The sequence below is a fragment of the Taeniopygia guttata genome, chromosome 29 (assembly GCF_048771995.1).
Source record: "Taeniopygia guttata chromosome 29, bTaeGut7.mat, whole genome shotgun sequence".
Lineage (NCBI taxonomy): Eukaryota > Metazoa > Chordata > Aves > Passeriformes > Estrildidae > Taeniopygia > Taeniopygia guttata.
Window position 1 is genome coordinate 1,770,893 of NC_133054.1, and position 25,645 is coordinate 1,796,537.

The window sequence follows — 25,645 nt, forward strand, 5'->3', positions numbered from 1 at the left end:
AAACTTCAGCCTGCTCTCCATCACTGCTGATTAACTAGGCCCTTTGTTTTAAACAAGAGCTGTATTTGCAAAGGTTTGCTGTCACATCACTAGAAAGGGCTGCTTTGACACAGTTCTCCCTCTGCAAGCAGCCGGCTACAAAACTGCCCTGAGAGAGCAACCCTCACTTGGCCTCTAACGCAGCCAAGTGTTCAAGTAGCAAGTCATCCTTTCCCAGTTGCCGGAATTTATAGGCACAGGCTGCCCTTGAAATCAAGTACCTGAGTACAACTGAACTGGCCAGTGTCCAGCTAACAATCCAGGTGAGAGTGGTTCACAAAAATATAAGAATTTTGGACACGACCTGATGCTGGGATTTATTTGGTACTAAGGAAGCACATCTTAGAGTCAGCTCCAAGAAGAATTTCATCTGCATAAGGTGAATTTTGACTCTCAACAGGCATGAAAGCCCTTTCTCTTGTCCTCAGCTCTAGATGCAATTCTTTGAAGCTGTGAAATGGAAGCAGTTTATCCTAGGTTAATCAGATATAACAAAATTTGGGTTGCTTGTCTGATCTCATAATTAATACAGAATGCATCACAATCTGCGGGAGGTTAAAAATCACTGAAATGTTCATCAGTCTAAGTACATTTTTTAACAAAAACAACTACTGCCATCCACCTGCTTCATTCTGTAGGCAAAATTGTCTGAGATAAAAATCTAAAAAGCTATGATAAATGGACTGAAAGATGTGAATTAATTACCATGAGAAGGGAGACATCAATACCAAAGAGAAGATAGAATATTACTTAATTGAAGAAATTATGTAATTTAGAACCAATGAAGATTAATTGGTTTTTTGGGGTTTTTTTGGGGGTTTTTTTGGGGGTTTTTTTGTTTGTTTGTTTGTTTGTTTTTTGTTTGGTTGGGGTTTTTTTTTGCTAAAAATGCTGAAATTTCTTTGTTTGGAAAAGCTTTGAAAACGGTGTGCATGTGGCTGGAGTTCTCCACTATCATCACAGCTGAGCATAAATACTAAATACTAATACTAAAAAATACTGTTAGAGAGTTTCCTTTATCCTGACATGTTCGGTGAGTGCAGTACAAACATGGAACAATGAGAAATCCATGCATTTTGACCAAGAGCCATGCCCAGAGCATGAATTTCCTGAGTGTCCCAGCACTGAGAACATCTGACTTTCACTGGAACCTCCTCAGTGCAATCCCTGAGAAACACATCCATCAGAGAACTTCCCACTTCCACTGGCACCTCTTCCGTGTCATCCCTGTGAGTGGCTTCCCCCCGGGCAGCTGCCTCAAAGGGGCCCTTGGAGCACCAGTGGGGCCCCAGCCCTGCCCAACAGGTCCCGCGGGGTCAGCAGCACCTGACACCAACACCATGGCCAAGCCCCCACCCGCTGGCAGCCCGCAGAGCCCGACACCTGCCCCTCACCTCTTGGTCCTGGGACCTCTGGGTCACCCTGACGGGCACGGCAGGGCTCCTGGGGGCCCTGCGGGACGCAGTGCAGACTGGGGCCCTGTGGAACGCTCTGGATCGTGCCCAGGCCCACAGCTCCGCCATCCTGCTCTGCCTCGGGTGCTCCGGCTCCCACACAGCCACTGGTCCTGCTGAAGAGTCTGCAAAATGCAAAATATTTGTCAGGAAAATGTGTTCTTTAAAGTTTGTCCTTGTTGATGGCTTTCAAGGCCCATCAACAAGAAGGGAGGTTATTCCCATGAAACAAGAAGTAGCCAACGAGTGATGGCCAGGCCTTTGAAAGGCAGGTTACTTCTTGGCTGGATTGCCTTGTTGGGGTGCAGGACTTGACAGGCTTCAGCTACCTCAGACACCGGGGAGGTTAGCAAGGCTTGGGAAGAAGGATGTACCACTGATGGTGGGCACAAAGAATGCAGATTTAGGGACACAAGGACATTTGGCAGAAGCCCCAAGGAAAGGAACAAACTGATAAAGCCAATGCAGAAACTGCGCTGAATCACCTCCTGTGAGGTAAAAGGTCATTCCAGCAGGGGCAGACCATGGCCATGCGCTCCAGAAGCCATTGACATAAAAGAAGAGAGAGACTGAGCATGCAGACTAATGAACATGAGAAGTGAGAGGATCATTACCCAACAGCAGACAGAATACTAATTATGAAGAGAACTAGGGAACTTGCAGTCAATGAACACTAATTCCTTTCTTTGCTAAAACGTAGAAATACTAAGACACTCTACTTCTTGGGGCACTGGCTTTGTGAATTTGTCCCTGAGCCCCCCATTTCTGCACAGAACTGTAAATAATTACCTCCACTCAGTGTGTGGATCAGTCTCTTGACCAACGTGTGCTAGAACCAGCTAAACTGGAACAACACTCGCTCTCGCTCTGACACCTCCGCTCTCAACGCAGCGGCCGAAGGGTCTGAGCAGTCCTGCTCTGTGCTGGTGACAATGGCCACGTGTCCTTGGAAACGGGGAGTTCCATGTTCCAGGCTGGGCGGGATGTCACTGAGGAGCAGGACGCGACACAGTCGGGGCACAGGGAGTTCACAATGGGCACACGTGGGGAATGCCCTGCCTTATCCCATGACTGACTCAGCTCATTTCCAAGTGCAGAAAGGGGTGCTTTGGCCACCCCAGTTGCTGCAGTAGCTTTGCAAACCAGGGCTAATGAAGTGTTTCTGCACAAAAGTGCTGCATTTGGCTCTCTCTGAGGCAAAGGAGCAGCTTAACACCCCTAACCAGGTCAGCAAGGTGCAGCCCCCCAGCACTGGGCCATCCTGTCATGGGCCAGTCAGTCTGTGAGGCTTCCAGCACATACACAGTCACTCAAATATCATCTCTTTGACAAAACCCCTTGACCTTTCCTCATCCCAGTCTCCTAAAAGGAAGCAAGCCAGCAGCATGCCCAGGCCCCCATGTGCTGTGCAGGAGGAGCTGACATGGAAAGGCCCACGCTGGCCCTGAGCACAATTACAGGCTGATAATTTTGCTGACTGCAGCTGGCCATTGAAGTTACTGACACATGTAGATAAACATTTTATACTCAGTTTATGATGGTTTTATTGTCGTTTTCCCCCTACCCAAGATTATTCCTGATTTAAGACAGCTAGCACCAAAAATAAGTGTTGTCCAGTCATTACAGGGAGAGAGAATAAGAGCATGTAGTTGAGAATGTGTTGAATATTACCATCCAGAGCACATTTTCAATGACATCCTCTATTTGTTTTCAAGACTATGTCTATATCTACCCAGGTCTGATCTCCTGGCTGCCCCACTCACAAGGACAGTGCAGTTTGGGGAAAGAAAGGGAGGAAGCAATTTGTCAAACACCAGAGCCCACATCTGTGTCCCTTTTTGGGGATGACTGGATGGTGTTGATGATGGATCCCCAGTTATGAACTATTGCAAAAGCCTGTGTACGAATCATGAAAGGAATCCATGGAGGTGCTACACTGGACTCCAGAATGTCCAGCAGCCTTTCTATATATTTTAAAGGTTATTGATGACAACCCCTGCTCTGGAGTTACCAGATTTGACTGACCCCTTTGCACTGTTCATACATGAGTGCCCTTGCCTTGCACAGTAACTCCATTTTTAGCTCAAAGAATGGGAATGAAGGAAGTAACCCTGCGGTATTTTGAGCCTATTTCTCAAAAAACAACTAACCAATGTACTACAGGGATGGCCAATACACCTCAGAGCAGGAGCCACCATGGTCCTGATTGATGGAATATACTTGAAAATAAATGGTGAAAAAAGTGACAGCTGATGTGCTACACATGGTTATGTCTTGTGTAGAACAAAAAAAATGCCACTGGTTATCCCTGAGCAGAATCTGAAAGTAACAGGTGGTACTCCTGGAGCAAAAGACCTTGAGACCCAGGCCCCTCAAAAACTTTTTTTGTCCTTGCTGCACGTGTGCCTATAGTGACATATGGGTCCCCTTCCTGCCAGTTCAGAATGTGCAGAACTGCACCTAAGTGCTACTTCTGTTCAAAGTTTTCTGGAGGCAAAAAGGGAGCTGGGACAGGGGCAGAACGGGGAATGTCCATAAGTAATAGGTTGTCCTGAAGTCCCTTTTGCCAGGCAGATGCCATGGGGGGCTCTCACCCAGAGGAAGAGCCAGGACCCGCAGGGCAGATCCGGCCAGGACAGGGGTAATTTTTGCAGCAGCCAGGAGGAGCACAGCCAGGACCTTGGGGTAACTGGCTATCACCTGCCACGTGGCAGGGGGAAATGGAAAGGGTTTGTTCTTCCTCCACCGGTGTGCCGTAAATCGTGGGGTGTTGCTATCGCGCTGGCGCGGTAGTGTGGAGAAAGGGTTTTAGAAAGGCCTTGGGAATGGAAAACTGAGGAAAAGATACATTTATGTATGCCCCATTGTTTCAGGAAAGTTTTGCTTCAGCATTTTGCTGTAAACCCCTTTTTCCCCACCCCTGAGCAGTTCCCATTGGACCTGACCCCTGGGGTGGTTCTGATGAGCCCATGCTGGACACTGTCTCTATTGGTTAGACCTTATCTCTTAATTTTGCTGTATAAAACTGTATCTGGGCAGTAGCCCAGGGTCTTTTGTCCCTGCAACCATTCAGGCAATACAATCTCTCTGGACTGCATACAACTGACCTCTCTTCATCTCTTTATCCCGAATCCTTGCGGCGACCGAGGCGCACAGCCGCTTGGCCCGTGCAAACCCAGCCGCTGCCTGGTGAGCCCATTGCAGCGGGACAGTGGCAAACCCCGGTCCCCTGAGGGGACAGCGAGCCGGAGGGGTCCCGGGGGGCCGGGGAGGGATTGGGGACAGCCGCAAGTGACCCCCGGAAGCCGCAGTGGGGTGTGCCAAGTTCTGTATGGTGAACAATCACGTGTGATTCGTTCACCTCTTGTACACTCTCCTTTTAGTGTTGTTATTACCGTTTGTGGGATTTTTTCACTGCTGTTTCTAGTAAATTGTTCTTACCTCAACCTATGATCTTTACCTACTTGTGCTCTTCTCTCCTCCTGCCACAGGAAAAGTGGTGGGGAAGTCAGTGAGTGACACCTGGTCTGAGCTGTATCAGTGTGAGCACAAAACTGGGGAATACCATTCCTACACTGCAACAATGTAGAAAAATCAATTTCCTAAGTTACTTTCCTTGTTTAGTCCTACAGGAAAATTAGCCTGCTGAAAAGCAACTGCTGTCATTGAACTGAAAGCCTGCTAGGTAATGCCCGTTTTAAAGTACAGATTTAATAAAGTTACACAGAAAGCAAAAATTAAATATTGATAAATAGTCTTTATAATAACATTTAAAAAAATGTAAAATCGATGGTGGGAGAAATTCCTGTGATCTTTTTCTGCTCCCACAGTGACAAAGAATTCTATAAAGCAAATTACAACTGAATATTTTCAGCCTCTAAAAATAAGTTAAGCAAAATAGTAGAAAGGGTTACACTGGAGTTGCATTTCCAAAGCAGATGGTTTACTTTAATGGTTAAGGCTAAAGAATGGGAAATGAGAGAATCTGTGTGTTGAAAAAAAACCACCCATAATGGAACTGTGCAAATGCACTCTGTTCCTCCCTGAAATGGAAAGTCTCATATTCAAAATATCATTGAAAGCTGAGGCCATGATTTCAAGAGATTGAATGGCAATCAGCTGTGTCATAAGTCATTAAAGAGAGCAGTACTGATCTGACTTCACAGGTGTCTGAATGAATGACAGAACAGAAAATCAATACATTCCTAATCATGTTTTCTTGGATAAGTCAGATTTTCCAGAGGATTCAGAAAACAGGTTTGGGCTTGGTTTTTCCTCCCTCTAAAAAATGGCCAAAAGAGTTCATGCTTTCGCTTAGTTCTGAAGGGTCACTTGGCTATGATCAAGGGAAAAGATAGTAGATTCCAAAAAGATGTCGATTTTCAGACTTTTCACAGACAAAATACCATGAAAGAAAAACTTAAAATCATTTGAATTGAGACACCACTTTGCTCTCCATTAAACCACAAACCCACACTCTAACCTAACCCTAAGCCTAAACCCAAACCCTAACCTAACCCTAAACCCACACTCTACCCTAACCCTTACCCTTCTCATTAATACCAACACAGAAACACCAATAGCCTTGGTTGGCAGAAAAAGGGAAACTGTGATTTCTCGACAACTCAGACAAGCCCTGGGCATGGCAGGGGCAGGGCAGAGCTGGCAATGGCAGGGCAGGGCCCGGGGGGCAGCGAGATGGGAGTGTGCAGCCTGCAGGGACACAGCAGCAGCTGTGGGACAGCGCAGGACAAGCTGTGCTGGACATGGCCAAGGGCCCTGGCAAGGCTGGCAGTGGCCAGGAGAAGCCAAGCCTTGGTGCCCTGGGACACAGCAGCGTCTTGCCACCAAGGGCTGTGAGGAGGAGACACCTTGTCCTGAGGCACTGGGGCCTCCTGGCACAGCCCCAGCCAGGCTGGGCACTGCCATCCCTTGTCCTGCCCTCAGCATCCCTCCCTATGCCAGTGCTCCCGGCACAGCCCTGAGCAGGCGGGGAGGGACAGGATCTGCCTTCCCTGGGGCTGGGGCTCAGGCCTTGGCCTTTCTGCTGCCTCCAGCCAGCCCAGGCTCTGCTCAGCAGCTGAGCTGCCTACACAGAGCCTCTGCCTCCCTGCACTCCTGGCCTCAGGGAGCTGCTGGGAAGGGGCCCTGGGGAGCCTTGGTCAGGAATGGCCCTGGGCCCTCCTTCATGCCCCCAGGGATGGCAGGTTCTTCAAAGGACTTGGGCTTTTGCCTTGGAGTCCTGAGAGGTTTGTGCAATCATCGCCTCCAATTATCTGCTGGAATTAGTCCCTGGAGATTCTTTGTCAGGAGGTTTCCTACAATACTGATGGAAAACTATTTGCAAGAGCTTCCAATAAATCCACGTTCCCCTTTGAAGAGTATATTTTATGACTGTTCTATTTAGAGCAGAGGTGGCTGCAGCATTCAGCGACTGATATTGGCCCAGGGACTCTCCTGAGGATGTCTGGCCTAGTCAGAGAAGCTGTGCCTGGAGGTCTGAGGCAGTGTGGACAACCTTGCCCCACATAGCCCAAGCCCGTCCTGTCTCTGCTCAGTCACCTGGGACCTGCTGTGCTTGGAGAACTGGCTGCGCTCAGGCAAAGAGGGGTTTTCTTCTTTTATTTTTTGAAGCAATCTAAAACTCTTAAGCTTCCCCATTTAAAACAGACACACTCCTCAAGTGTGTGCCAAGCCCTAGGTACCTCCAAGGAGGTTCCCCTTCCCCAAGGCAGAGCCCTGCAAGGAATGATGTAGACACACAGGAAGATCTGCAATGAACACAAATGCAGAGTTGGCTCAGGACAGAATGAGAGCCACTCCTGAAGGACAGACCAGCTTTGCACTCCTTGCAGCTCAAAGCTCCCAGTGAGTCACTGGGAGGTGTGTGAGTGACTCCAGAGTGAAGGAAGGGAAATGCAGAGAGCCCTGGAAGTGCTTCTGTGCAGACAGGCTGTGGGGAAGGGCACCGCACACCTGCCCTGGGCCGGCTGTGAGGGTGGATCATCATCCCAACCTGCACTGGGCATTGCAAGGGACTGCTGCCATGGACACCGCACTGACCCCAGCGCGCCAGCCCATTGCTCAGGGCTGGTGTCACTGCCCAGAGCCAGAGGGGAGCCCTTGCTGTGGGTCTGTGCCGTGGCCGCCTGCCCTGTGCCGCGCGGGCCGGTCAGGCGCCGCGGAACCTGCAGCAAACAGCAGGGCCAGGGCCAAGGCCAGGTCAGGCAGACAGAAAGGGGCAGTGCTGGGCACTGTTTGCATGGCAGCCCTCACTGGGACACCACACCTGGGTCACCTGGCCTGGCAGGTGCCATGGAAACCCCTGGCAGGGACTGATGGCACAGACCCTGGCACTGAGACGCTGCTGCTGGGCCGGGTGCTGAGCACAGGGCTGGGCACACAGAGATGCTTTTGTTCTTGCTGAGCTCCCACTGAGCCAAAGCCTGGCCTGCCCCTCCTCTGGCCACGCTGGAGAGGGGCTGGGGCTGCGGGGCAGCTTGGGAGGGGACACAGCCAGGACAGGTGACCCCAACTGACCCCGGGGATACCCCAGACCATAGGGCATCACACTCAGGGTAAAAAGTGGGGGGAACAAGGAGGAAGGGGGGACATTTGGAGTGATGGGTTTTGTCTTTCCAGGTAACACTTAGGCTGGAGGGGGCCCTGTCTCACCAGTGGGCAGGGTCAGCACCAAAGACACAGACACCAGCTGAAGGAATTGTGTCATTTATATCATGCACAGCTGCAAAGAATTACAAAAGGATAAGCTCAGCAAAGCACATCATCATTAGCAAAGCATTACAAAAGAAGCTCAGCAATGCATCCAGTCATTGCTACCAGAGATTGCCTGGAGTGATTAAGGAAAGATCCATCACTAGTTAGCCTCAGGCTTTACCATCATCCACAGCCACACATCAGTTGGGGGAAGCCAAGGACTGGAGAGCCACTCCCAGACACTGGGAATTCCTGCAGGTGCCTCCACCTCTGCAGGTAATGAGGCTCCAGCCCCAAAGCTGTGAGAGGACCCAGCTTTTACACTGTTAAACAAACAAGCTGGCATCACTGCCACTGCGAGAACATCTGCTTTCATTCTCCTGACTGCTTTCTCCCAAAGCCTGGCCAGGGCTGAAGGAGGAACCAAGGGAGTTGACTTTGATCCTTCACCCCCAAACAAGGCCAGATGGGGCCTTGTCTGTTTCTAAATACAGAAAGATAAATCCATGTTTTATCAAGGAACACATGCATTGATCGTGTTGTTAATCATGCTTCCTTAATGAGTGGATACAAATACAACATTTGCTTGGAAGGTTCATCTAGTGGTGAGCTTTGCCTCAGGGCCTGTTCAGGCCTTGATCACAACCTGTTCAGGCCTTGGTACTTTGATCGGTCCTGAGACCTACAATCAACTACAACCTTTGTAACAATTCTTTCAGTAACACAGCTTAGATTTAGGTATTAGCCATAAAGGCATCTCCTCTTGTTCTACAATTAAGTGCAGTTTAACTTCATTACTCAGAGCTATTCACGTTCCTTTTAAAACATGCCTAAATAGTTGCTATTCTCTGTTGTTTATCAAAAGCCTCTCTTTTCTTGAGACTGTCTCTTTTAAGAAAGGTCTCAATACTCCACTTCCCAGCACAAAGTGTCACAGCAACTCACCAAGTGCACACACTGCAATGATGACAGGCCCTGCCACGAATGCATTTCACAGCAGCCTCTAATTTGGCAGCCACGAAGCCAATCCCACCAAGAAGAATTTTCTTCTGCCACTCTTCTACTGCTCTTTCTGTCAAGGTGATTCCTGGCTGTTGGCCTTCAAACCCATCACTGCTAGCAGTGCAACATCCCCGTCCCCTGATAGCCCAGGTTCCTCCTTGGCCAGCAAGCAGATAATCCAAGGCCATGTGGTTCTCTGGAGTCCCCATTTGTGTTTGTTGGAGCTCATAGATTGTGCTAATGGACATTTCAACAGTATCATTTGCTACCTCTTCTAATAATCCATTCAGCTCATTCATGTCAACTCCACGGGATGGGGCAGCGCACATGGGGCACAGGGTGAACCAGAATCCTTTGCTTTCGGAAACCCAAGGCACTCTTTGGGTGGAAAATGTTCTCTGGGCCCTAAGTCTTCCGTGTGGTCATTGCTGAAGGACCCTAAATGGGGGCCCTGCAGCTGGGAGTGGTGTGACACTGACACTGACCAGCTGCAGCACCCCAAGTTCTACTGACATTGGGAGTGATGGTAAAGCACAGAAATCTTCTGACACTGTAGCCTCTATAACTATAACAGGGTTTGGTTTCTCCTGACGGGAAATCTGAGTGAATCCTGTCACACTGATCGTTGTATTCCCGTGTCCCACAGCACAGGTTTCTCTAACTGTCCCTTCATTGACTCCGTTACGAGGCTGAGCCCATTGACAGAGTTCTGGCCACCCCACAGGGTGGGCCCTCCAAGGGAACCCCATTCCTCCCAACTTCAGCTGAGACCATACCCAGCAATTAGTGACACTGAGTGCTTTGGCTACCTTGGTCTTTAAATTTCCAAAACATTTTTGATGACTGATCTCTTGGTGAAACTCTGGAGGTGTTTTGGCAAACGTCAGTAGTACTTTAGTGACACCGTTCTTCATTCTTTTTGCTCAATGTCATTCAGGTTAGGAACAATAATTCTGTTGTCCATGGAGCTGGCAACTTTTTAATTCCAGAATAATGCCCCCAAGGTCCTTTAGTGTTCAGCTTTACCATGTTGTCTGTGGGTAACAAGGCTTGGTGGGGCCCTTTCCCTTTTGGCTGGAAGAGGGCCAGGACCTCTACTTAAAGAAAAAAAAAAAGGAAAAAGAAAAAAAATACAATTAGATGAATTGTAAAAGATACAAATAAAATCCAAGTGTTAGTGAAACAACTTCTGTAACTTTGCATTAAGAGGTAAATGATCTTTTTTAAAAAAGAACTCAGTTATTTACATTGTAAATGTGCTGATGGCATGGATCCATCTTACTGACCTCAGCAGCCTTTCTTAAAGTTTTTGGGGTTTGCTTCCAACATTGTTTTTTTAAATTGTCGTCAAAGCAATAGGAAATTGATTGGGGCCCTTCCAGCTCCAGGCAGGACTGGGAATCTAAACTCTGTCAAGCCTCAAATCCTTTAGAAGATGACCTTCCTTCTCACTCTGGGAATGAGCTGCACATTCCCTCTGAAATTGTCAGGGGTTTCTTACGGATGAAAAATCCCACTTACGGCTTTTTGCTCTGCTTTGGAAGTGGGAAGGGCAATTCTCCATCCATAGCTCCAGACTGCACTGCCTCAGGAACATGGCTCATTTGCCAGCTTTGGCCACTCATGGCACTCCTAGAGGAGGAAGAAAGTGCAACTGCACAATTCCAGCCAAAAAGAAATGAAGAATGAATAGTGGAGATCCAGGTGTTCCTGCGGAGATTCAGGGGTTCAGCGGGGACTATGGAGAGTTTGGGTCCTTGCCAATTGGATGTGTGTCCCCAGCTGCAATCTCCTGGCCTGCAGGGGAGTCTCACTCACCTGCCAAAGCAGAAAGCTCAGGCACTGTGCTCCAACGGGCTCGTCTGATGCAAAGCTGTCAGAGCAATGTGAGGGCACAGCCAGCCCAGCTGTGCCCGGGGCAGAGCCCAGCAGAGCCCTGGCAGAGCCCAGAGCAGCCTCAGCACCCGCAGAGCCCGGCTGCAAGGAGAGAAACCAGAAACCGCCCGTCAGCTGAAGGCTGCTGTCCCCTTGTCCCAGCTGCCCACAGAGCCCAGGCCATGCTGGCCGTGCCCAGAGCTGTGCCCAGAGCTGCCCATCACTGCTGCCTTTGGGAGCAGAGCAGGAGGGCAGGACATTCCCAGCCTGCAGCCAGCCACAGCACATCCAGCCCCTCAGCAGCTGCCCAGAGCAGGAGCCTCCTTGTGCTTGTTGCCGTCTCCCAAAAGCTCTGATCCCACCATGCCAAGCAGACGGGGACTCACCTCACGCCATCCTCCGCTGGGAGAAAAGCTGGTCCCAAACGATGTCCTCAGCCTTCTCCAAGGGCACGGCCCATCCACGCTGCAGCTGCTCCCAGGCACTTCCCAATCCCGACTGGACCTTACATAGAACGCTTCCTCTAGAAAAACAAACATCAAACTGTTGAAAAGAGATTAGAGACAAGGGGAAACAAGAAAAAAACTCTTATCTCTGTCAGAGGTCTGAGGAAGGCCCAACCCCTACATGCTAGGGAAAATCCCACCCATGGGGGAGAGAAGGCCACACTTTCTCTCTTCCCTCCTACACTGCCCCCACAAAATAACGGTGATCCCAAAGCAAACAAGGGCAGTGGAGCAGCCCAAGCCCTTCTTTGCCTGCAAAGCAAAGCAGTCCCTGTACAGATTCTGGAATCCCACCTCTGCTCCTGCCATGGGGGTTTCTCTGTGCCGGGCTGGCTGCCCCAGCCCCAGCCCCAGCCCCAGCCCAGGCCATGCTGGGTGCTGGGGGCTGTTGGCAGGGCCAGGAGCCCACTCCCATTTTGTATCCACCCCAGCCCATGCCCCCAGCCCTGCCAAAAAGCAGCTGGGCAGCCGACTGAAGTTGCATCTGCCTCAGCAAAGGGAGAAACTTTTGTTCCCAGCCAGTCTGAGCAATGCCCAAATCTGGGAGCATTTCCCCGGCTGTGGACTCATCTGCGAATTCGCTGTGGAGCCTGGCTTTGAAGATGGCGCCAGAAGTCCATCATCTTCAGCTGCCAGTGGCCAACTTGAGGAAGAGGTTGTCATCCTTGATGTTGCCCTCTCTGTCTCCAGCAGCAGCAGCAGCCCCACCTGGTACAGCTTCTCCAGGAGCTCCTTCTCCTTCCCTGGGGGTCAGACCAGGCTGTCAGGGTTCTGCCCAGGGCCCCAGCTGTCAGGGAAGCAGGACAAGCAAAACCAGCTCTGATGGCAGCCACCAGTGCTGGGCAGAGCAGCTCAGCTCCAGCACAAGGGCTGCGTGTTCCCACCCAGCAATCCCAGTGCATTGATACAGGCAGGGAAAAATTCTGGGTTTCCTTGCTTCTGATTGCCAGGGCATGTGTGGACCTGTAACTTACCAGGGCCCTGGAGCAAAGTGTGCATGTGGCTCTCTCCCTTCTTCTATGGCAGGTGAATATCCTGTATCCAAGGATCACAGACCAGGTCTTCTAAGGAGGGTCTGTCCAAGAAGTGCATGGATAAACACCACCTGATAAGATCTTGGCACTCTGGGCAGAGAAACCAGAAACCACCGGTCAGCTAGAGAAGGCTCCTGTCTGCTTTGCCCCACTCTTCCCATGTCCAGGCCATGCTGCTTTTGTGCTCCGAGCTGGGCCTAAACTTTCCCATCAATTCCCTGTTGTGGAGGAGAGCAGGAGAGCAGGACATGTGGCACCTCCTCAGCGGCTGCCAGAGCGAGATGCTCACGAGCTGCTGCTGTCTCCCAGCACTGGTATTCCCCCGTGGCCAGAGATGAGGATCCACCTGGAGAGAGCCGCTGTGGCAGCGAGAGCTGATGGTCCCAGCTGATCTTCCGGCCCCTCCTGAAAGGGTGCTGCCCGCAGACCATCTGGTGCAGCAGGATGCCCAGGGACCAGATCGTTGCTGCCTCGCCATGGTACCAGCCCAAGTGGGTCCATTCTGGGGGGCTGTATGACAGTGTTCCTATGGAATACAGATGGAGTTCATCAGGGGCATGCTGCTGCTTCCAGAGCCTGGCCCCAGCATCCCTGGGCGTGCAGGGGCCGCCCCAGTGGCACACGGGGCGACTGCTGCACTCTCGCCAGCACCTGGGACATGTGTACAAACTCAGGGCTGGACAAGAAGCCACTGGTGATGGAAGAGGGCAGCAGAAGCCCCAGCAAGGCCTGACCGTGACATGCAAGGCAAAAACCCACTCAGGGCTGGGGGAAAAAACATGTCCTTATCCTCCCTGCCTGCAGTGCCCCAAAAATATTATGAAGCCAAGACAAACAAGGTGAGTGGAGCAGCCCAAGCCCTTCCTCTCGCCTGCACACCAAACTGGCTGGTGCACTGGTTCTGGCTCCCTCCTATGCTACCCCCACCCACGGGTGCTTTTGTCGGGCTGGCTACTGCTGCTCCAACCCCAGCCCCAGGCAGAGTGGTGGGCAAAGGCTGCCAGTGGGGCTGGAAGATGCCTCCCCACCCAGCCCCACTCAAAAGCAACTCAGGGGAAGGCTCAGTACCCTGACTGGCAGCAAAAGGGAGAATCCTCGCTGCCACACCCAGCTTGGCCTGTGAGATGTTGGGCCATGAGATGGCGGGACCGGGAGCACACCCCTGCCCGGGCTCACCTGCAAAGTGAGTGTAGGCTGTGTCTTGCAGGTAGGCGCCACAGCCAAAGTCAATCAATTTTGCCTGGCCAGTGGCCAGGTCAACCAGGATGTTCTCTGGTTTGATGTCGCGGTGCAGGACTCCGCGGCTGGTGCAGTGCCGCACGGCCTCCAGCACCTGGCGGAACAGCTGCCGTGCCACCTCTTCAGACAGGAACCTCCGTGCCCGAATGAAATGCAGGAGGTCCTGAGACCGCTCTGGCCGCTCCAGCACCATCACGATGTTGTTGGGGAGCTCAAGCCACTCCAGCAGCTGGACCACACCAGGGAAGCCAGTGGACACCTTGTCCAGCAGGACGATCTCCAGGGGTGCGCTGGTGCCTTCAGGCTGCGGGAGGACCACGGTGCCACCAGTGGGACTGATGTCGTGCCAGGGCTGGGGAATCCCTCAGCCAGCCCAGGATGCTCTGCGCCCTGCGCTGGCCCCACGCCTGCTCCCCTTCGAGGGGTCCTGGTGGCTTCCCCCATGCCGGGCCTCGCCTCATCCCCGCCCGGCATGGCCCGGATGTTCCCGCTGGCCCCGCTCACTCACCAGCTCGTCCCAGTGCCGGACGCGGTTCCGTGGCACCCTTTTGATGGCCACCTGCAAACCAAAGGCACCACCGGGTTCAGCTCACCGCCCGCCCTGCCGAGCCCCATCCTCCTCCTCCCTCCTCCTCCTCCTCCTCCGCCTCCTCCTCCTCCTCCCTCTTCCTCCTCCTTCTCTTCCTCCTCCTCCGCCTCCTCCTCCTCCTCCTTCTCTTCCTCCTCCATCCTACTCCTCCTCCTCCTTCTCTTCCTCCTCCATCCTCCTCCATCCTCCTCCTTCTCTTCCCCCTCCTCCTCCTCCTCCTCCTCCTGCGCCCGCCGCCGGCCCCGCCGCTCACCGGGGCACCGTCCGAGAGCCGCGTGGCTGCGAAGACGCTGCTGAAGCCGCCGCGCCCCAGCAGCGAACCCACTCGGTAGCGCTGCTGCAGCGCCTCCTGCGCCTTCCCTGCGGGCGGGACGCGGCTGTCAGCGCTCGGCCCGGGGCCAGGAGCGGCCCCCGAGCGCCCCTCAACCGCCTCGGGCCGGCCATCCCCAGGCCTTCGGTCTCGGGAACGGGACACGGGAGGCTCGGGGCCGGCGGCCGCGCTGCTGAGCGGCGGAGCTCGGGCCGGGGAAGCCGCGGCGGAGGCGGCGGGCGCGGCCGTGCCGCGTGTGTCCTCCGCGGGGCCCGGGAGGAGCCGGGGCCGGGGCCGGGGCCGGAGCCTGCGCCGGGGCCGGGGCCGGGCTCGGGCCAGGCGGAGCCAAAGGGCGGCGATGCCGCCCCAGCCCCAGGCACTGATGCCCGCCCAGCAGCGCCACCGCCAGCACGCCCAGAGCCGGGCGGAGGCGAGACCGCGGCGGGGCGGGCGGGGACGGGGACGGGGCAGCCCCGCCCGGGGCCGGGGGCGGGCCAGGGGCATGGCCCGGCCCGGCATGGGGGAGAAGGAGGCGGGGAGAGGGGAGGGACAGCGGGTGAGGGACGCCGAGAGGAAGGTGTCCCACAGCCGGAGAGAAAGAAGAGAAAGAGAAAGAAGAGAAAAACTGCTTTTGCTGCCGCTGCTGCCGCCGCTGCTGCCGCCGCCGCCGCTGCTGCCTCTGCAACTGAAGCACCGAGGCCGTTTGTCCGCGTGTCTGTTCCCCGCTCGCCCCACGGCCGAGCCCCGCGCGCCCCGGGGACAGCCCCTTCCTCTGTCCAAACACGGGAACTTTGCAGTGTTGAGCCCAGATCCAGAGTCCTGACTCCTGCACACTGGCAGAGAAATCCCCTCCTCTGTGTCGCTGCTGTGCATTGTCCTTGCTGAGGTTCAAACACTATTGGGGCACATTCCCTTGGTGTAGGATTCATACGTGACCCAAGCACTGCACTTATGTCTCCAGCGTTGCTTTCCAGTAAAAACAGGGGAAGGAAAACTGTGTGTAGCTCATGGTATTTTAGAGTGTTTATAACTTGCTAAGTGACCCATCTTAGAGGTGAGATTCATTTGGAATTCACATCATGGAGACGTCGGGCAACATGGAAGAGGGGAGCATAGAAATAAAGAGGAAAACATTTTAGATAGTTTCTTTCATCTTCATTTCACTTCTGGAAAGCTGTTTCACTTTTCCAGGAGTCTTCTCCTGTCTGCTCTTGTCAAGAACCTCTCATGGAGAACAAGGTCGAGCTTCTGTCCCAAGATTTGCCACCTACTGCAGCTTCTCTTGGCTTTCCACACTGCACTGTGTGTGCAGCATGTATTTTGCAGCAAAGCAGGCCAAATGTTTGGAGAACGTTACATGTCCTTTCTTTTCCTGGGGGGCTGGGGAGTCGTGCCACTGGTGAAGTGGCACAATTGTGACTGTTTGTCCTGGTTTAGGGCAAATGTTGTGAGGAAAGCTCCAAAAGGAGTCCGTCTACAAATCAAGTTCAAGTGGCCCCTCCCCCTACTATTTCAGGAGAAGACTTCCCTGGAGAAAAATGAAAAAAAACAGTTTATTTATCAGGTAAAGTATTCACAAGCATGAATAATATGAAATAAAACCCCTCTCAGTTCTGAAGAGATGGCAATTCAGAAAGTCCTGTTTGTGGGTTGTAGTTGGCTCACTCGGTCTCTTCTCAGTCCCTCTGGCCCTGGAATGCAGGGTCCCAGACCTCGGTGGGCCACAGGTGTGAGCTGCTGGTGTTTTTCTGGGTTTTCTGTCCAGAGCTGGGTTAAACAGTTCCAAGAAAAAGGAAAGCCACAGTCTGAGCGGAGCCTTCTCTTCCTCAGGTAGCTGAAAACCAAATTGCTACACCTGGGCTGTGAAGACACCAAAAAATTTCCTAATCTGGGTACTGGAGGTCCCAGCAAACAGCAGATCTGGATGATGCTGGAGCCAGAACCCAGAATCTTCCAAATTTTGGCTTTCTGTGCCAGCAAATCACTGGGTTTGGGATGTGCTGGCACCAAGAAGTTTTCAGATCTGGACCCTGGCGGTGCCAGCAAACACCAGATCTGGGCCGTGTTGTTGGCAGCAACAGAAATCTGCCAGATCTGGGCACTGCTGGCACCAGGAAATTTCCAAACCTGGGTACTGGCGCAGCAAACAAGATGTGGGCAGGGCTAGACCTAGTGCCAGGAAGTTGCCAGGTTTTGGGTTTCTGTGCCTGCAAATTGCTGCACTTGGGCTGTGCCTGAAGAGGGAAATTTCCAGATCTGGGCACTGGCAGTGCCAGCAAAGACCACATTTCAGGCTCCAGGTGCCAGGAAGGACTGGATCTGGACCCCTTCCTCTTTTCCTTCCTTCCTTCCTGGGGTCCTGCTGCCAGCAAACCCCAGACTGGGTGGTGCCGGCAACGGGAACTTGCCAGGTTTTAGCTTTCTTTGCCAGCAAATTGCTGGTCGTGAGCAGCGACGGAAGAGGGAAATTTCCAGATCTGGGCACTGGAGGTGCCAGCAAACACCAGTAGAACCTTCTGGTCCTCGCCCAGACGGATGACCAGTGGTTTCCCCGAGAACTGGCTCTGGTGACTTTACAAAGAAAGACTGCTTTGATCTGGTTGTCGGGAAACAGAACTTCAATGAAGGCGAACACAACAAACAGGACGGCGTGCAGAGTACAGAGAGCGAACGAGAAGAAAGCCTGGGTCCAGTGTCTAGCAGGGATATTGATGCATTTATATATGGGGAGGGGTAAAGGTGGGATCTGAGGGAAGGATCCAAGAGGAAGGAACGATTCAGAATATGACAATTCTTGCAGTAAGAAGTAAGCAATGGAAGCAAAGAGAAGTCAGAACTTTCTAGTAACAATCTGCATAACTGAACAAGAGGATTATGGGTGGGAGCTCCTGCTCACCCTAACTAGAGAGGGTTTTCCCAAGGCTTTAAGCCAAGGTCTCCTTCTTCTTTTAAACCAACCCCAACACACCAGATTAGGGCGGTACTAATGCCAGCGCCGGGAAGCTACCAGGTTTTGGCTTTCTTTGCCAGAAAATTGCTGCATTGGGGTTGTGCTGGCACTGGGAAATTGCCACATCTGGGCACTGGCAGTGCCAGCGTACGCCAGATCTGGGCAGGGAAAGTGACAGCATTGGGAAATTGCCTAATTTCAACTTTCTGTGCCAGCATATTCCTGGAATTATGCTCTGCAAGCATCTGAAAAATTCTGGATCTGGGCACTAGCGGTGTCAGCAAACACAAGATCGGGTTGGTGTAGGCACCATGTCTATGCCTGGTTTTGGATTTGTGTGCCAGCAAATTGCTGGACTTGGGCTGCACCGGAACAGGGAAATTTCCTGGCATGTGCTGCATGAATCTTTCAGATCACAGCAAGTGAGTCCATACACAAAAGCATCCAAATTCTCAGAGAGGGAGTCAAGAAACTGCAAGTAGAAGATGATGAAGAGTGGCTCAAATGACTATTCAAAAAATGGAACTTATCTGGTTGGGCTTTATCTTTGGTCAGACGGGTTTACTGATTTTTGGAGCTGTTGTTGTTGTGTTTCTATTGTTACCCTATTTTGTAAGTTGTCTATTAAGAGCTGTTCAGAAATCTTTACAGAAAATTTTTCTAAAGAGAGGGGAAGATGTGGAAACACGTCTGGCTGGAATGAGTGGTGGTTTGGCCTCAGTATGAGACCACAGGGAACAGGACACCAAGTCAGGTCATGGCGAAAGGAGTGGGGCCATGGGAGTCAATATGTTAATAGAACTATCCGACATTTGGTCAGATTTCTGGTTCTTGTTCTCAATTGGTTTGGAACCTGTTGCGTGTAAGGTCATGTTCCGAGTTTGCGTTTGTGATTGGACCCTTGCCCTCAGAAGACCCCTCTGCCTTGTTCCGTTCACCATGCCCCTGGGTCTTTGGATCTTGCCCCCAGACTATGCAGTTTTCCACATTTGTTATTTTGTTGTTAAAATCTTTATGTTTCAGGCAAGACCATGGTACCCATTCCTCATTTATTTTGCCGGTTCCCCCGACCAAGCTGAACCAAGGATCAGAGCAAGAGAAGACTGCAACAGTGGAGTGGTAGGAAGTGCAGGGAACACAGAGAGAGGTTGACACAGCAATTCAGGGTTGGAATAGGAAAGGCAAGCCAAGTTAGAGGAGGGGTGGGACTGGCAAGGCAATGGAGAAGAAAGAAGTAAGCAGATGACGACGGGGAGGCAAAGGGTCTGCAAGGTAATGCAAGGCAAGGGAGGGGTAGCAGTGCCATGCAAGAAAAGGGCTGGGCCTGTAAGGCAAGGCAAGGTAGAGGTAGGCAAGGGAAAGAGAATGAGGAGGAGTAATGCAATGACAGGGCAAAAAGGAGGAGGAAAATCAAGGTAGGGTATGAGTAAGCAGGGAAATGCAAGATAAGGGAATCGTAAAATGGGCAATGGAAAGACACAGAGGGTTCAGTAAAGCAAGAGCAGGGATGGTCAGGCATGGCAAAAATATTTGGGGTAGAGTAAAAAAGGCAAGACAAGGCAAAGCAGGAGTAGGCAAGGAAGTGAGATTCAAGAGAAGGAGGCAACAGAAGGCAAGGCCAGGGAAAATAGCAGAAGAAAAGTCAAGGTAGGGGATGGGTGAGCAAGGTAATGCAAGGCAATGAAGTCACAGGAAAGACAAGGGAAAGACATGAGAGATCAGTAAGGCAATACATAGCTGGAGAAGGCAAGGCAAGGGACGAGAAGGATGTGAATGACAAAATAAAGCAAGGACGGTGTAAAATGGGCAAGGCAAGGCAACAGAAATACCTTGCATGCCTATCCCCACCTTGACATAGCTAAATATATCTTCCCTGCCCTTCCATTTTCTAGCTTTCCCCTTCTGAGTCCTGCCAACCTTGCCCACTCTAACCTGGCACTGCTTCACTGACCCCTGCGTATCTTTTCCTTGTCCTTCCTACCACTCCATTCCCTTTCATTGCCTTGTTTACCCATCCTTCACCTTCATCTCCCTACCCCTTTCTTCCCTAGCCTTGCTTTGCCTTGTCTTTTTGACTTGCCTTGCCTTTTCTACTCTCCCTGCCTTGTCTTAGCAACCCCCTTTTGTCTTTCCCTTGTCCTTCCTTCAACTCCACTGCCTTCCATTGCCTTCCTCTCGCAACCACAACCTTGAACTTCCTATCCCTTTGTTTCTATGAATTATATAAAATATCAGTAAGTTCCACAATGTATCTAAGCAGCTGTATGTGTGCAGATATATTTATGTCTAATGCTGACAATAGACCACTTAAAATATAGCGATATATGAACAGGATTGCTTAAAACTGAAAAAAAAATTCAGGTTTCCTTTGATGGGGAAGAAAAATGTATCCAAAATACACCCTCCTTTCCAAATGCAATATTTAAGTTCACATTAAGCAAGGGCTTTACAATTACCTGCAACATCTTTGTATTGAGGTGAACCCCATCAGTTTGATCTTTTTGCCTTTTTATTTCCTCTTGGCACAAAACCTCCAGCTGAAGGGAGTTATTTGGGTGTCCTAGGGAGTAATGTAATTTTCTCCTGTGCACAGTCTTTAAGAGAACATGTAAGAAAGAAATGCCTTCAGTAAAGAATATACTGTGAGTCATAAAAAGGAAGAAGTAAACCACAAACATCTTCTATAAAGGTATTCAGAAACACAAAGAAAATGGAGCTACTTCTTGACTGTCTGGATATAAGCTTTGCACTGCAAGATGCACCAAATTGCCTCTCTGCTGGCCTCTGATCTCACTCTGGGATTTATTTTCAACAAAAAAAATCATCTCTTCTACCACATGGTAAGTCAAGTATTTTGTATATCTCTATATTTGTAATTTTTACCTAATTTTTAATACTCAAGACACAATCTGAAAGACACTCTAGCATTTTCTGTGTAATCTCCATTACGATTCTGTTCTCAGTTCTGATATTACTTGATAAAATATGCCTTTTTTATGAATGATGGTAAATACAGTATTTCATTATCCTTATATCACAGTTCTTACAAAGGAGTGCACCCATACAGTAGGATCTGTCTGGCCATACTACAAGGTCACAGCCCTCACAGAGCTGACAGGCAAGTGTAAGATGACAGGCAGAGCTGAGATTAGAAAGAGGCAGTGCTGGAAGTGCTGGAAGCTGGGAGAGAAGGGACAGAGTTCCACAAAATACAAAGCTTCCAGGAGAACTAAGCAGGCTAACTGCAAATACAAAAAACTGTATCTGTCATCAGCTCAGCAGAGAGTGATGAAGCAAACAGTGAGAATGAGAAAATCAAAATTTTAGCAATCTGATACACTTACCATGGGTTACACTACAAAGCATTCCAATATACACATACCTTCACATCCCCCCAGTCTTTCAGCTGCCTATTGAAGAGATGCTGAATATGACCAGTACAAGAGCTGAGCTTCTGCTCATGTTCTTTTAAAAGACTTTCCACGACCAGTTGGGAAACAGAAGAGAGCTCCTCCTCAAACCACTTCAGCTGATCCTGAAATTCTTTTTGGAAAAGACATGGTGTGCATGTGATACAAACAGCCTGGAATTTCCTCTCACAGAGATTGTGTCCCTGACATTCCTTTTTCTAGGTGCAATGCTTTGAGAAACATACACCTGCTCAAAAATGTGACTTTGGCTCAATTACCAGTAAAGTCAACTAGAGTTTTTCCACTGAGTGTGATGGATTACGACAATGTTGTAATTCTTGGTCACTGCAATTTTCAGCTTCCATACTGAAAAATTACATACATAAGAAAATGCAAGTCTTAACTGAATGAATTTACCTCTAAGACAGAAATTGTAGGAATCATCTGTCTGCCTTTGGTATGACAGAAGTTTCACTCTGAGCATTTCTGCCCAGTGTTCAAATGTGTCTGGCAGATCTTCAAGCATTCCCATATGAGGATTCTTCTTTTCTCCACAGAACTCCTGCAGAAGGGAAAGACAAACCAGAAAAAAATGTTGATAACACATTTAAACATGCCACATCTAGGTATATAACAGTAGGAGAAGAAAGGAAAATTTTTGGACAGTCTGCCAAATAATGAAAGAATCAAATTATTTCTCTGACACGGGAGTACACCTATGAAAAGTAAAATTGACTAAAGAAAATGACATTTCCTTACCTCACCAAGGCAGAGCAAGGTGTTGTTACCATTCCAAAGAATATTCATAATAATCCCCTTAAAAGTACTGAAAACCAAAAAACATGTACAATTTTAAAATATTATCACACTGTTAAATGATCACACTGGCAATATTCACTATTTTTCAAGTATTTTGTTCAGGTTAATTTTAGTATTTTTCCGAATGCCTAAGAACCTTCCCCCACATTAGCACAGATTCTCTTCAGATGCAGCCAGGATAAGGGGCTATTGTAATCGCTCACTGGAGAGCACTGCCATATCACTGTCACAAAAAAGCAATCTTAGCCAAATTCCTGCGCCCAAAGACCTTACCATGCATTTTAGATAAAGCAAAAATATTTCACAGTGGGTCTAGCTGTTTGCTGGAATTATTTTGGAACAATATGGAATAAAATTCCCAAATGCTTAAACATCTTAAGCATTAATTTGAATAGTTTTTTATGGCATGTACAAAATATCTTAGTTCTACAGACTACAGCTGCACATATCAACAATATGAAACTTTTCTTACAGAAGAGGAATGGAACCTGTTTGCTCCTTGTTTATTCTCATTAATGGAATACTGAGTACAAGAATGAAGATATAAAATGTATGTCTTCTTAGGTGTGAAAATAATTGAAAAAGAGGCTATTTTGCATTTCCCACCCATTTATAAATGTGCAGAATGGCTCCAGTGAGACCCCCACTTCAGACATCAGAGAGAATGAACCAGATGCCATACATCTTCACTATTATTACACTGCAAAAAGGAACTGTTCTGGAAGTACTTTGACCTATAATAGCAAGGCTAAATTCAAAAGTCAATGGTGAACTCTACAGGTCACAATGATAGACAGATAGATACATACATAGAGGGTTTTTACAGATTAACTTCTTGTTCTGGAATTATACAACTTACTCAGACTTTGTAGGCTTCTTTCCAAATATCTGGGATCTTTCCTCCTTGGTAAGAGATTTTCTGCCTTTTTCACTGGAAAGGAAAAACATTAGTTTGTAACTATCCACAAGTGTTTTCCTTCTCTGGCTGATGATTTGAGCTAGTCAGTCATACGACAGACATGAATCTGAGGAAAAATTAGAAAAAAACCTAACTCTAGAACTACTATTCTATGTGTCCTGGTTGTGGGCCAGGACAGGGTTAATTCATGCAGTAGCCAGTGGCCAGGATCTGGAGGTTATTCTTACCACCTCTCATCATTGTGGGGGTGGCTGGAAGGGTCTCTGCTGTTGGGGAATGTGGTGGCAGTCTCAGGGGTTTCCTCATGGGGAGCATTCACACGTGAATCACTTGCCTCTCTTGTACACTTCGCTATTAACATTGCTGCTGTTACTATTAGTTTTTTTTTTTTTTTATCTCATTGCTGTTTCTAGTAAATTGTTCTTATCTCAACTTTATCTTCACCTTTCGTGCCTCCAATTTTCCCCTCCAGCTGCTGCAGGGAAAGGGGAGGGAGCAAGCAGTGCACAGTTTGGAGTGTTTTGTTAGGAGCACAAAATTTGGGAATACCATTCCCAAACCAGGACAATACAAAGATAGTATTTTGATGGAAAAAGATTCTCAGAATTCTCTTCTAAACTCTCCGTTGTTCAAAATTTTTTGTTGTTTTCACTATTACAGTAGCTCAATTCATTAATCTGCGGACTAAGCTGAAAACAAACTATTTAGACACAAAATTAAGCCACAGTGATTTAAGGGTTAGTCTATATTTCAACAACTTCAAAATACAAAACAGCAGCAGATGAAGGAGAAAAAAAAAATATTTTTCCAGTCAAAATGTAGGGGAAAAAAACCCCACAAAGCTGATCATGTGGACATTAACAGGTAAGAGATTCCAAGTAATAAGCAGTAGATGGAAAGAAGGCTATACAAATAAGCAGTAAGAATCTTTCAATGAACAAAGTTTAGGGAAATTTTTGCATAGGAATTTCTAAAGTGGAATTCCTCCTTTTAGGGCTCTCACCTTTTTTTTCTCTTGGTTTCATCCCGAGATGACCCCTTGCTAGTAGACTTCTGAGAATATACATCAGATAACTTCTTCTATACTGGGGGAAGAACTGCTTATAGTTAACAAGGAAAGAAGAATATTGCCTAAATGCCAACTGAAGTGCTTTTTATGAGTACATATATTTTGTATTCTTATTTCTATAACATTTCCTAACAATATGGAGGGGACAACTACAGGAACGATCATTTCTGTCAGACAGGCCTGAAGTAACCCAGAAGTGGCTACAGCTGTAAAGGTTGCTGGGGCATGAGTCCCAGGAATGTCACAGAAAGTTCATGGTAAAGGGAGGAGATTTTAAGCAGATTGGAGGCAGGTGAAGAAGGAGAATGATTGGGCTGCATTCATAGTATTGGTGGTCATGGGGACTTGCACATGTGGAAGAGATTGAGGGTAGCTTTGGAAATGGCTGGGAGAGTCAAGGTCTGCAGAAGAGAGATGAGGAAATGGGAACACTAGGTAGGGAGCATCTGGGGTTACCTCTGTGCTCACCTTTGAGTAGATGATGATACACTGTGAGAAGGATCCCTGATTCCCTATATACATCATGATTTCTGCTCTGCTTCTTTTCTCAACACCATCTCCCTTCTGCTATCACAAACACAGGGACTCTTTATAACATTATTATCTCATTCTACAGTTTTCATTGCTTTAGGAGCCCAAAATCATCTTTATCTAAGTAAAGATGTCCAGGGAAAGAGTTGAGAAACACAACTATTTCAGCGTTCCTAGCATAGAAGTCACTGGCCTGGACCATGCTAGACCTGTGCAGTAAAATGTCAGGAACTAAAATTTAGATGAAAACAAAGTATTAAAAGAAATACAGGCACACCTGGATTCTTTTTCCCCCAATTTAGGTCTTGGTATTTTTTTGATGGATCAAATCTGAAAAGAAAAAAAAAATAAAGAGCTAAGTACTACTGCATATCCTGCCATTTTATGTTCTATACTGTATTATATATAGCAAACTAGGAAAGTTCTCTATCCCTATCATGTGCTAAGTGAGTTAAATTTCTGAGACCGTATTTAACAGCTAGGGTTACTTTTACAACTGACAGTGTATATAGAAGTAATTTCATAGGACTGATTGATTTCATAGGACTGGAATTTTGGATTTTCTACAACCAAAACTACATTAAATACTATTTACAAATCAAACATTTATCACACTCTTCATTTTACACATTGTATATACAGTCAACTATGGAGCAGGTAATCACCTTTAACTAAAATAAGGCTCTAGAAGATAATAATTAAATACCTAAAATTTATCATTGTATGCTAGATGTCACTGACAAAGGGGTATTTTTGGCTATGAGAAATCTTGGTTTTAAAAAGAAAGCAGTCTCAGCTAGAATAATTTTTAAACTTAGACTGATTAGTGTGGGAATCCAGGGCTTCCCTCTGGCTGCCCTGGAGGGCCTGGGACCCTGGCAGGGGTCAGGAACCCCCCTGTACAGAGCCCCGAGAGACACTGTCTGTGATCTCTGTGGAGATCTCCTCTGTGGAGAGGAGTTTTCAATCTTACAGGATGAATTACAAGCTTTGAGTGTTTGATAAGAGTAATAATTAAATGTGACACGGGTGCAAAAGTAAAATTTTAGGTTTCTAGATTAGGGGTTCAGAGGGGACAAGATAGAGGAAATTGGGTGTGTCTTGTCCTTTTCCTCCTTCTTCATGCCCTCCATGTTTCACTGTGGTGTTGGCATTTTTCTGTTGATTTAGGCTGGGGACACA

General features: G+C 48.9%; 1 protein-coding gene and 1 long non-coding RNA gene across 2 annotated transcripts; both read right to left on the bottom strand.

Moving 5' to 3' along the window:
• Nucleotides 1-10,012: 10,012 nt before the first annotated feature.
• LOC140680871 (uncharacterized) lies at nucleotides 10,013-10,852 on the bottom strand. Its single transcript, XR_012052252.1, has 2 exons — nucleotides 10,734-10,852; nucleotides 10,013-10,306 (listed from the first exon to the last, which is right to left on the bottom strand). It is a non-coding gene; the product is annotated as an uncharacterized lncRNA (long non-coding RNA).
• A 9,112-nt stretch (nucleotides 10,853-19,964) lies between these two features.
• Nucleotides 19,965-24,748, bottom strand: LOC140680863 (coiled-coil domain-containing protein 180-like). Its single transcript, XM_072919703.1, has 7 exons — nucleotides 24,741-24,748; nucleotides 23,867-23,943; nucleotides 22,804-22,875; nucleotides 21,885-21,951; nucleotides 21,543-21,687; nucleotides 21,098-21,258; nucleotides 19,965-20,309 (listed from the first exon to the last, which is right to left on the bottom strand). The coding sequence occupies exons 4-7, from the start codon at nucleotides 21,930-21,932 to the stop codon at nucleotides 20,073-20,075; spliced, it is 591 nt and encodes a 196-aa protein (XP_072775804.1). The 5' UTR covers nucleotides 21,933-21,951; nucleotides 22,804-22,875; nucleotides 23,867-23,943; nucleotides 24,741-24,748; the 3' UTR covers nucleotides 19,965-20,072.
• Between the last annotated feature and the right edge of the window lie 897 nt (nucleotides 24,749-25,645).

Excerpts from the sequence above, each read along its gene's own strand:
- LOC140680863 (XM_072919703.1), bottom strand. The coding sequence starts at position 21,932 with ATGAATATTCTTTGGAATGGTAACAACACCTTGCTCTGCCTTGGTGAG. Across the intron at positions 21,688-21,884 it reads CCTTGCTCTGCCTTGGTGAG|GAGTTCTGTGGAGAAAAGAA; the intron begins GTAAGGAAATGT and ends TCCCTTCTGCAG. Across the intron at positions 21,259-21,542 it reads CTACAATTTCTGTCTTAGAG|AATTTCAGGATCAGCTGAAG; the intron begins GTAAATTCATTC and ends TTTTCCAAAAAG.